We start from the raw sequence: 12,336 nt of genomic DNA on the forward strand, positions 1-12,336 counted from the left end.
CTGTTGATTACCCTTTTCTTCCCAGCTAGTTCCCCTTCTTACCCCAGTGTGTGTGTGTGTGTGTGGTGTGTGTGTGTGTGTGTTGTGCACACTCAAGTGTAGCTCTTGTGCAGTTAGCTGCAATTGCAGCATGTTTGTGGTGGCGATGGTCATGCCATAGCAGAAGTTAGCATTCCATAGCACTCCTACAATCTTTGCCATGTTCGCCTTGCTCCACTGCCATCTCAGCCTTCACCTCCAGTCATGTGGAGCTCGTGATGCTTGACTGAGCCTGAACCTTCTTGAGGCTTCCACCTTGGCCAAGTGACAGTCCCTGTTTGGAATGCGGTTTGCCTCGTAAAAACGCAGTCGACTTTGAAACGTCAGTCAAATGTGTCCTCCTTTGCGAAGCCCTGTCTGTTTCCTCCTGTGACCCTTAGGTATCCTTTCCCTCACGTGGATGCTGAGCTTTGCTGATGCGCTTCCCAGCCCCACCCTCCACACAGCTGCATGGGCATTGTGTGTCTCAGCAAATGGCTGACTTTACCAGGGAGCAAACTGCTTAAGGAAATTATGTGTGTTTCATTCTTTTTGTACAGTGTGTGTGTGTGTGTGCGTGTGTGCGTGTGTGTGTGTGCGTGTATGCGTGTGTGTGTTGCTGAGTATCAAGCCAGCCTTATGCATTTTAATTATGCATTCTGCTGCTGAACTACATTCCCTAATCTCGACTCTCTAAATGCTTTCTTTTTCTTTTTGACTTTTTGAGACAAAGTCTTACTATGAATCCCAACTGGCTTTGAACTCTCTCAGCAATCCGCCTGTCTCAGTGTCCTGAACACTGGAATTGGAGGCATGAATCATTATGCCCAACTTCTATCTAAATCTTTATGTTCTCTTCTATGGCACCTGGCACATAGTGGGACAAGCATAAGTGGCGATTGAATAAGTGGTGTGAATTCATTGGGTACCACTGAAATTATACTCAGGGCGAAATACTTGTTTTTGTTTTTGTTGTAATTGTTATTTCTCTCAAGGGAGAAATCATTTTAAATGCTATAGAAGCATCCGAAAGAATTAGGATAGGAGGACCTTAGGCAGTTGTCTTTGATTAGATAACACTGTGTGTCAAGCAATAGGGGTGGTGGCCTGATTGCAGGGAAGGAAGAAGCAGAGAAGAAATAGACACAGTGGGGTGAAATTACTAGGCATAGAGGCAAGGTCATAAAAGGACGATGGAAAAGGTGATGACTTCCACGCATGAAGGATGGTGAGGTGGAAAAACCGTCTTGAGCCACTGCATAAATATTCACACTCCCGAACCACCTGCTCACCACAGAATCTAGCTTGTCTTATCCAAGTGCGATTCTCCTTCAGCCATGCAGGAACAAACAGTACCTATTGCGTTGCTTGTCATGACCTCCCAGCTGTGGCCGCCACGAAGAGAAAATACAGACAGAGCTGAGGGTGTTTGCTGCTGCTGGAGAGCATGTCCCTAGACTGTGAGGCCTTGGCTCTGCCAAACGTAGATAGTAAAAAGTTTGAAAAAGGACAAATGGAGATGTGCGGGTTTGGAGGAGGATGCAGTATGTGTGTCTGAGGCAGGAGAATGGAAAGGTCAAAGCCAGCCACGGGCTACACAGTAAGATCCCATCTTAAAGAAGGAGAACCAGTTGGAAGCAGATTTTTTTTTTATTTTTAGGATGAACAATATCTTAGATAAGCAATTAGAATTTCCTGATTTTTTTTATTATTATTATTATTATTTACACTTCCCTGGCTGCGTGAGCAGCAGAAGAGAGGGAACATCTTGACATTTGAAGAGCAGGGATATGCCCTGCTTTCAGCTGTGGGCATGTCTGCAGAGGCGGAGTATTCTAGCTGCACATCGGGGCTTCAGGTTGGGAAATGGTGTCGGGGGAGGATGTTATTGAGACCTGACTCTTGTGCTCTTGGAACTTTCCTTTAGCCATGAGTCAGATCTCCTCAGTCAGTGAGCCTGGGAAGGAACCTCAGTGTTCTCAGCATGGCAGGCTCAATGTGGAGTATTTTGGTAGCACTGTATGATGGGCTTGAGAAGCGCCGGGCCAAGGTTTGCCTTGGGTATGAGAAGGCCTAAGGAGGGGATGCAGGATGGGGAAGATGGGGAAGTCACACTCATGGAAGATAATTTGCATTAAGGAAGATTATGGGATTCTTAGTATGAAGAAATCAAGGGAAAGAGAACAGACACCGAATTTGAGTAGGAGAATTGTTTCCCTCCAGTACTGACTTCGAGTCTAGTAATGACTTTTGGCACAAGGCTGCAATTTCAGCGCTTGAGAGGTGTGGGCAGGAGGACCAGGAGTTCAAGGCTAGTGGATTTGGGGCTAGCCTAGACAACATGAAAAACCAAAATGACAACAAAACCAACTTACCCCCAACCCCTGACTTTTCTATGAAATTCTATGTGAAAAATTATTATGGTACTTGGTGTATGTCACTTTCACCTCCCTGTGGGACATGAACTTTTATTTTTTTTCATAGTTGTCTTCTAGATTTGAATTTCTTTCTTAAAAGTTGTGGTTGCTTTTTGAGACAGAGTCTCACTCTGTAGCCTGGCTAGCCTAATTTTACCTTGGTCCTTCTGTGTCCTCTTTCTGTGCTGAGACTGTTAGTTTGGGCCACTATCGCCAGCCTCAAACATTCAGATTTAGACCCTGGGGGGCAGACTCTTCACATTGTGTCTTCTACCTTTGCTCAAGCTCTGGCCCCTTCAATGCTTGCTTTTCATCTTTTCTCTATGTACAGGTCACCATGCAAAAAGTGGGGTGTTTTTGTGGAGGGGGTAAGAAAAGAGCAGCCATCACCAAAACTGGGGGAGAGGCAAGACTGGAGGGATTTGAAACCTAGTTTATAAACTCAGGATAGCCTGAGTTACAGGGAGACCAGTCTCAAAGATGCAAAGGAGGAGAAAGCGTTAATTGGATGTGTGGTAGGAGTGTCATATTCTATACGTGCATGCTTCACTAAATTATTCAAACCCTAAATAAAAGATTTGTGGATGATTCAACTTGCATGTGCTTTTGTTCAGTGTTCTGAGTTGCTCCATACCTGCCATCTCCGTCTTAGTAGCATGCATGATATAAATGGCTTATTGGATAGAAGTTACAGTGGGGCCATCAAGGTGGATGTAGCATGAGCACCCAACCTATATGCACACACATGCTAAAATTGAAATGTTTGTTTATTGACAGAGAGCGAGCGTTTTCAAAGTGACCCAAGCATGGGGATACACACATACAATTCCAGTGTTTGGGAGGTGGAAGCGGGAGGATCAGGAGTTCAGAGACAGTATGATCTACATAGTGAGTTCAAGTTCAGCTTGTGGTACATGTGGAGACCCTTTTCTAAGACAAAACAAAACAAAAATAGTAAAAAATAAAAACACAAGAAAACCAAAGTTGTCACATGCTTGACTGGAGCAGGGTGAGATGAGGCAAGACTCAAACCCCACACTGAGAGTCTGAGGCCTGGGTCTCACGGGTTCCAGACCAGCCAGGGCTGCAAATTGAGACCCGGTCCCCAGTAAACTACCACAGTCGCCACCATCACCAAACTCCCACCTGCTTCACAGGGCAGGTACACATGCTGTCTAGTCTTGTGTAGAAAGTGGCAGAAGGGTCAGGTCAGCCATGACTCTGTTCCTCCTGCCTTCAGGTCCAGTCCGTGGTGCTATTTCCTTCCAGGCCCTGAGGGCACCATGTCAGTTAGAACATAATCAGAGTTCTTGGTTAGGACCGTTTTTTATTTCTTTCAATTGAAAAACAAGGTAACAGTTATCCTATAAAGCAATTTTGTTGTTTTTTTTCCTGGTGTTGAGGACAAATGCAGTTGGGCTGAGTCAGGAGAACTGGGTCAGAAAGGGAAGCAGGGAACTGGGGGGTTTCCTTCTGGAATGTAGGAAGGCTTGCAGGCTGTTTGTCCTCAAGGCTGGTAATTAGTCTGTGAGGTTTCACCCTCCCGCTTCTTGTCCTCTTGGTCCCAAGAACTGATCCTTTTTTTCCCCGAAGCATCTGTAGGGCCTCTTTGGGGTTCCTCTCTCTTTGGCTTTCTATGGCAGGGTTCCGAGCTTTAAAATCTTTCAGACCTTGTGACCGTTCATGATTCACGTGTATTCAACCTCAGTGTGTGTGTGTTCCATGTGCATGTATGTCTTCCTGTGTGTAATTGCTGGTGTGTGTGTGTGTGTGTGTGTGTGTGTGTGTGTGTGTAGAGGCAACAGGTTAATGTCACATATCTTCCTCATTGATATTTCATCTTTTTTCCTCTTCAGATAGAGTCTGTCATTGAACCGGAAACTCACCGGTTAGACTAGACTGGCTGGACAAGGATCCTCATGTCCCTGCCTGCTCCATGCAGGGATTCCCCTGCTTTTATGTAGGTGCTGGGGCCTGGAACTCAGGTCCTCATGCATGCCCTGCAAGCACTTGACCGAATCACCCCCCCAGCCCTCTATTTTAAACCTCTTCCGAAGTTAAATTAGAGGGGCACCTGCAGTGGGCAACAAAGTTAATGCTGAGAAGTCACAGCAACAAAAGCATATGTTGTTAATAGAGTGTGGTCTCTAGAGAGTGTGCGGGGGCCTCAGGCTTCTTCGTAAATGTTCTTGCTGTAGTTTAGTGTTGTTCTGGAACAGTCCGCTGCCAGTCGACTTCAGGCTGGCTCCTAAGTCAAGCTCCTGAGTTGCTGGCGGTGGCATGAAGTTGGCACTCAGCTCAGACTGTTTCCTATGCCTGTTTATGTGGAGAGGTCAGCCAGCGGGGCACAAGAATTCTGCAGCTGGCCTGGCTCTTGGGAGTCAGTCTTGCCCTCATCCTCACTGGAATGATACTGGCCTCTGTGGTCTCCAGACTTCTTTTTGGGCTATAGGCCAACCCTCCACTCGCCTCCTAGAAGTCACCGAAGCCCTGGATCTAGAGCACGGACATCTGTTCTGGTTCCTGGCTCATCGTTCTTCCTTATTTGGCTTATCAGTAGACTGTGCCCATCCTTGTCCCCCAGCCTGCCTGACCCTACCCCCGCTCCAGCAGGTTGTTGAGATACATCTGCTCTCAAGTGTAAGATTTATTTTTTGACCTGTGATCTAGTGACCTCAGTGGTGATGTCACCTAGCAAACGGTCTCACAGTGGTCACGGAAGGTTCTTATTACCTTTGTGTCAAGGCTGCTGCTGGTTTGGACTCCTACATGTACTTGCTTCTGCTGCTTCAAGTCAACACAGCAAATGATTGTCCAAGCCCTTTGGAGTCCCCTGTCCTTAACCAGAGATCAGATCTGTCCCCAGTTTAATCAGTGATGTCATTTCTGAGACCCTACTTCTTGAGGTACCACATGAACACTGGCGTCCAGTAGTACTGTTGTGAGCTCAGGGCAAAGAGAATGCAGGGGCAGAAGCCTTAGACTGAAACCCTTCTTTTCTAACTCATCCATAGTCTAATGTTAGCCATGCCCTGCATCTCCCAAAGCCTTTTTATTCCTTAAAATAAAGATCAATATGTATTTCTGCACTTTTTAAAAATTGACTTTGGACCAAGCGTCATTACACAAACTTATACCCCAACCCTCGGGAGGCAGAGGTAGTGGGATCAAAGTCTGAGGCTATTCTTGGCTACACAGAACCTGCAAGGTATTGTGTCTCAAAGAATCAAGGTGGGAAGCGGGGATGGAGAGATTGATTGGTGTTTAAGCACAACTCCTGTTCTTGCAGAGGACCTGAGTTCAGTTCCCAGCACTTTCATCAGATGACTCCAAACTCCAGTTCCAGGGAAATCCAATGCCTCTGGAAGGGCACCTGCCCCTCAACATGTTTAAATTAAAAATAAAGTAAGTCTACCATCCCCAAAGAAAGACAGAGAAGAAAAAACAAACCAAGATACTATATGTTGTTTTAAAATGTAACATGTTTATACATATTAATATTTCCATACATGTAAATAGTTTGTGTTAATGACATACGGCCCCCGCTGGGCTGCTGAGATGGCTCAGATACTTACTGCCATGACTGATGACCTGACTTCTGTCCCTGGGACTCACTCCTGCAAGTCAGTCCTCTGATCTCCACCTGTCTGCCACACAAGAGAGTTTTGTGACATATAAAAAAATAAATAAAAATATAATTTAGAAGATAATATGAGCCTGGAAAGAAGAATGTCTAACGTTGCCTTACTATTTCCTTGTTTGGGGTTTTGCTTTATTTTTGTTTTGTTTTTTTTCATGAGAGGGTCTTACTGTGTAGCTCTGGCTGTCCTGGAGCTCACTATATAGACCAGGCTGGGCTCGAACTCACAGTCAAGACCCCTCTGAGTGCTGGGGTTAAAGGCATGTGCCACTGCTCCTGGCTTGTTGGTTTGTTTCAGAAGCTGCTTTACAAGGCTGTAGGCAATAGTCTGGGCATATTCATGTTTCGTGGTGGTCTATGTCAGGCAGCAAGCGCTGATTATGTTTGTCGTTTCCCAACACTGATTTCAGTGACATGAGAAACCAACCACGGTGACAGTGTTTACACCACAGAAATTAGCAGATGATTCAAATCAGTGAATCCAGGCTGGTTTGCAAACATTTTTTTTTTCTGTAGAGTTGAGGAGTTAAAGGTCCATTCCAATCAAGTGAGACTCGGTCATTTGTAAACCCAAATTTGCCTCTTCAAAACCCTTCCCTGAAAAAAAAAAAAACAAAAACAAAACCATGCAATTAAAACCCAAATCAAAACAACAATAAAGCACCCCAAGTCAGGATGCACTTGGGATCCCTTGGGTCAGAATCCAGGATGAGCAAGGAGATAGGAACCTATTTTTAAAACAGTCTCGAAGTGATGCTGCCAGTGTGACTGACTGGTCCTTGGGCTGGGATGTTAGGGATAGAGATAGAGAGGATGGGTGAAAAGGTAAATAAGAGATCGGAGCAACTGGAGGTAACAGTGTTTCCAGGTTGCCCCATTTGGACCACGGAGCAGATGGAAGATGATGGAGGTATCTGCCCGTAAGCAGGCTGCTATGATCTGCTTAGGAGAAGTGAAGGTGAAGGGCATTATTTTGTACTTGTTGTTAGAGGAGCCAGGGGAGGCAGGTTTTGGTGATAGAAGCAGCCAGATACAGGGAGCCAGAGCTGGGATCCAGGTTAGGGACTGAGCAGTTGTGCGTTCGCATGAGATGGGCAGATTGAGTATGTGGTGTGGGAGGAAGAAGAGACTTGGGGGGAGCTCAGCTTTTCAGAATCAGGTAGAAGATAAGAAGCCATGAGGCGATCAAGCCGATAGGATTGTATTGTGTATATTGATTAGGAAGTTGGTAGTTTCTGGAGGGAGGGAGGAGAGCTTTCTAGTCATTTTTATATTCCCAGAGCCTAACAGCAACCACACAAATATCCTTGTATAACAATATGTAATAGTTACTTGGGGTATCATAGCAGAGAAGCATCTGTCAAAACTCAAGGGACAACCTCGGTATGTCTCAGGGGGCAAAAGTGCTTGTCACACAAGCCTGGAGACTTGAATTCGATTGTTGGAAGCCATGTAAAGACAGAAGGAGAGAGTCAGCTTCACGCAGTTGTCATTTGATCTGCACATGCATGTCATGCATGCATGCTCTCACATATGACATACAGATGCACCATGGCATGCATGCCCCCATAGACATCATAGACATGCCAAACGTGCTTGCTCTCTCTCTCTAATAATAACTTACTAATAACTAATAAAAACTTAACAAATAAACCATTTATTTAAATTAGTGGCTCCAGATCATTCAGTGCCTAGTAAATTGACTCTGTATTTCTGACCCAGAGTGCGCTGAGCACCTTGGTCGCAGGAACGTGGGCAAACACTGTCCACATTACGGTAGAGCTGCAGCAGAGAAGGCAACAGGAAGTGATCAGAAAGATAGAACCTCCGGGTACCTGTCTCTAGAAGTCCACTTTCTCTACTTAAGTCTCTTGTCCTAAAGTATCTACAACCTCCCCAAGTAGTGCTAATGACCGGGAACCAAGTGTTCAAATCATGAACCTTAGGGAACATTTCATAATGTAAACCATAACACACAACAACCTGTGTTAGATTTCTGTACCAGGCTTTTTCTTCTGGGCCACCAACCAGATCCCAAATCATGGCATGGAGACTTGTAGACTTATTAGTTTTGGATGTTTGGCCTAGCCTAGGCTTATTTCTGGCTAGTTCTTTTAACTTAGATTAACCTGTGTCTCTTTATCTTTTGCTTCCGGGCTCGTTACCTTTCTTGCCTCTGCACATCTTCTGCATTAGCACTGCTTCTCTGAGTCTGCTGGCTGGTGGCTGCCTGGCTTCTGGCCCCGGGGTGTGTCCCTCCTTCTTTCCTCCATCTCTTGTTCTCTCTCCTCCTGAGCCGAGGTTTCTCCTCCTATTTATTCTTTCTCTCAGCCAACCCTGCCTATCCTTTGTCTGCCTACCTAGTGACTGTTCAGCTCTTGATCAGACCAACGAAGTGCCTTAAGTAGGTAAGGTATAACAAATGCCACACATCTTTACATCATTAAGCACACAGCCTGACATTGGTAAACAAATGCAGTATAAACAAATGTAACACATCTTACATAGTTAAAATCGCATTCTACAACAGGTTTCTTGGAATTTCTCAACCAACTGTGGGAAGGCATGTTATTTAATGCTGCCTTGAGTGTCTGAATGATATTTATCTACCTTTGACTAGAAACACAAAATATATGTAAATTAATTAGAATCAAATAATAGATATGTCTTTCAAAACATGTCAGCTGGGGCTACAGTTTAAGGATTTTTGATGGGGAGAAGCTAGGGTATTGTAGGGAACCGACAGAGTGCTTGTGTGTTCTTCTACTCCTGTGACTGGAAATGGATGGGAAAGCAACTTCAACTCCTTTTATAGATTAGCGAGCCGTGGGATCAGATTGTTTGTCTCAAATGAAGGTTCGGAAGTGTCTACATACCGTGGCTCCTCCTTGCTTTGGTTTTGAGCCCCTCCTGCAGTTTTTCTGCATTGTCTTCCATCCCTGACAGAACTCCTGTCCAGGCTGAGGAACACAAGGGCTTTTCTGCCTTCAGGGAGGGGGCACAGGATGTTAAGAGCAAGAAGGCGAGAGACATTTGTGGGGGCAAGGTTTATGAGGCCTGCTGTCCGGAGTCTTGACCAATCCTCACAGGCTTCAAGTTCTAAGAAGCTGACCGCATTACTTCCTGAGTGAAAGATTTACCTCTGAGTGACCTGGTTCATTTGCATTTACTCTTTCGAGAGTACCTAAGATTCACTTTGAAGCCAAGTAGTGATTGGGGCCAAAGCGGCGGCTAGAATGGTGGAAACAGGGGGAAAGGCCGTGTTCTCCTTCAGCTAAGAGCAGCTGACGGCGGTTGGAGCTGAGACTAACTCACTCGCCCCTTTCTCAGAAGCCATTCCAGGAATGTAATGGGGTAAGTTTAAATCTTTGAATCGTGTGGGGCCTGAGGTCTAGAATTTTATTGTGGCTGGCGAGTTCTTTACTCTTCACTAAAAAAATAACAGCAGAGAACAAGGCGTTGGATAGAATATGTATTTTTTCCCCCAGCCATAGTATGATTATCTGGATCTGTGACAGTCTAAGAAGGGCCTGGACATTCGAAACTCATAACATTCGGTAAGAGAAGCTAACAGTGGGAGTCTCAGCCTCCTGCCGGTGTTTGCTCGTAATGTGGACTTGAAGAGCCTCAATCTTTCTTGCCCACCTTTTAACAAAGCCTCTGTCAAGCCTGAGACAACACTCCTGACTTTTAATGACCGAAACACAGATCGTGTCTTGTCTTTGGGATATGGAAAATGTTGAGGAGCAAGAAGGCAAATACACAATTTGTGCTGATTTGAGAGCTCAAAAAGGAGTCTTTCTGGACTGGCTGGTGGGATAAGCGACTTTATAAGTTTACAAGAAAGAAAGCTCACTCCTTCACTTATTTGACATAGGTGTACACCTACTATGTGCTAGGCCCTTAGAATGGAAAGACATTACAATTAAAATGGGACCTTTGCTTTCATAATTCATTGTTACAGTAGAGGAGTCAGTGAAGTGAAGTTATTACCTTATAGTTTTGAGACAAGGTCTTGTATAGCCTTGGCTATCCTCAAGCTACAGCTCCTCCCACCTCTGCCTCCCAAGTGCTGGGATTATAGCTATGTGACACCACGCTGGGCTGCAAAGCAAATTATTCAGGCTGATGCATGCTGGAGTGGAGATGATGGCCACCAGGATGACGTCCTTCCTGATGATTCTAATTTTGAAGAGTAATGGAGACATAATAGCTACACACATAGTATGTTTCTCAGTGCCAGGCTGTCTCACGAGCCTTAGCTCCTATAACACCCCAATAATGCAGATGTTATTTTGTAATGTGGGATGTCTTATAAGGGTTGAAATTGAGTGTCCTGAGTGGAAGAACTAAGATTTGAATATAGGCTGTTCGATCGTGGTTGATGCCTTTAGTCCAAGCACTCGGAAGGCAGAGGCAGGCAGATCTCGAGTTCAGGGCCAGCCTGGTCTACAAAATGAGTTCCAGAACAGCCAAGGCTACATAAGAGAAACCCTGTCTTGAAACATCCCCCTCCTCAAATATTTGAATACAGACAGTAAAACACTAGAGCCTAAGTCTTAATCCTTGGATCATTATTGTCTCAGGGCAGGGATTACTGGGTCTACTGGGCTTACTGGGTGAAAGAAAGAACTAGAGAGGATGTGACAGACCAAAGAAGGAGTAAATTCAAAGAAAGAGAAGAAGCCTGGCTGTTAGGAGATGAGGGAGTTGGGAAGTGAGACAGCATCAGGGTTCGGGGACTTTTATTGTTAAAATAAGAGCGTGAACTTTGCTCCAAAATTATGGGAAACCCCAAGAATGCAAGTGTGCACTTGTGTGTGTGTTTATGTGTATATGTGTGTGTGCAAGCATGCATTGTGTGTGCACTCCCCCTGGGGTTTGTGGAATCAAACCCTGAGCATACTAGGCAAGCTCTCTAACCTCTGGACTGTATCCCTGGGCTAGCCCCATGATTGAAAGCCAGAGGGTGACTTGAAGCAATGGAATCACCGTGTCAGGGAAGATCACTGTGTCATCGTGGTGGGTGGACTGGACATGGGCCCAGACTGGCACCAGAAAAGGCAGTTGGGAGCGCAAGAGTGATGAGAGAGGAATCTGAGCAGCCTGAGGGAGGTGTGACGAGTAGGCCATGGGGACTTGGAAGACAGAAGGAAGTGGCGTCTGCCAGCCTCGGTGTTGAGCGGTGGGAGGTGGGGTAGAACTTCCAGTTTAAGTGACTCTCATAGTGAAGCACAAAGAGGGGAAAGACACTGGTGATGGAGGTGGGTCTTGTATCTTATCTGTTGCTTTCATTGGTTAACTAATAAAGAAAACTGCTTGGCCCTCTGATAGGGTAGAATTTAGATAGGCAGAGTAAACAGAACAGAATGCTGGGAGAAAGAAACTGAGTCAGGGCAGTCGCCATGATTCCCCCACTCCAGACAGATGCAGGTTAAGATCTTCCCTGGTAAGCCACTTCGTGGGCTACACAGATTATTAGAAATGGGTTAGATCAATATGTAAGAGCTAGCCAATAAGAGGCTGAAACTAATGGACCAGGCAGTGTTTAAAAGAATACAGTTTCCGTGTAATTATTTCGGGTAAAGCTAGCCAGGTGGCGGGAAGCAGCCCGCTGCTCCTATTAAAACACAGTGAGGTCAGAAACGGACCGGCTCACCACGTGAGTCCTGTTGGACGCTATGATAATAAACACAAGGCTTGTGCCAATCATTTTGTTAAAGGCTCATGTTCATCAGGTCACTCCATCTTTGTAAGGAGTCTATGAACTTACGTCTGAGCAGACGGGGCGGTGGGAATATGGAGAGGAATTGGGTTTGCTTCTCTGAGTTGCTCCAAACATAAGCGGCGTCTGGAAACTTCGTATACAGATACTGTCTAGGAGAAGGCAAATTTTCTGAACTGTCCGCTACAGAAGCCACTAGTCATACAGATATAGAGTACCTAAAGTGCAGCTAAGGACCGCATTTCAAATTAATTGAATCACAGGATCAAATGTGACTAGTGGCCACTGTGTGGGTCCACCCAGCTCTTTGCTCTGCTGTCTTTGGGAGCTGTCTATACATCTGCCATGAGTAGGGAGCTTTAGGGTGAAGGTCGCTCACCCCCACAGATGGATTGCAGTGGATTTTCTAGTTGTTTTTTTAACATTTAAATTGCATGCATTCATTCATTTGCTTGTTTGTTTTTATTTTTTATCTTTATTTTTTTGCTTTTGGTCAGAGTCTTACTTTTTTAAAAAAAGATTTATTTTTATTTTAT

At 45.2% G+C, this 12,336-nt stretch overlaps 1 protein-coding gene across 7 annotated transcripts in view; it reads left to right on the forward strand.

Annotated features, from left to right (window-relative positions):
* Positions 1-12,336, forward strand: part of Gramd1b (GRAM domain containing 1B) — a 235,639-nt gene that overhangs the window by 98,397 nt on the left and 124,906 nt on the right. Inside the window, exon 1 of one of the 7 annotated variants that reach the window (XM_075966292.1) lies at positions 9,409-9,429. The exons of the other annotated variants lie outside the window; for them this stretch is intronic. Coding sequence (XP_075822407.1) covers positions 9,425-9,429 — 5 coding nt within the window. The 5' untranslated portion in view covers positions 9,409-9,424. Of the gene's footprint in view, positions 1-9,408; positions 9,430-12,336 lie in introns of those variants that run through there. 7 annotated transcript variants of the gene reach the window in all.

This window comes from Microtus pennsylvanicus, chromosome 3 (genome assembly GCF_037038515.1).
Source record: "Microtus pennsylvanicus isolate mMicPen1 chromosome 3, mMicPen1.hap1, whole genome shotgun sequence".
In the NCBI taxonomy this organism is placed as follows: Eukaryota; Metazoa; Chordata; class Mammalia; order Rodentia; family Cricetidae; genus Microtus; species Microtus pennsylvanicus.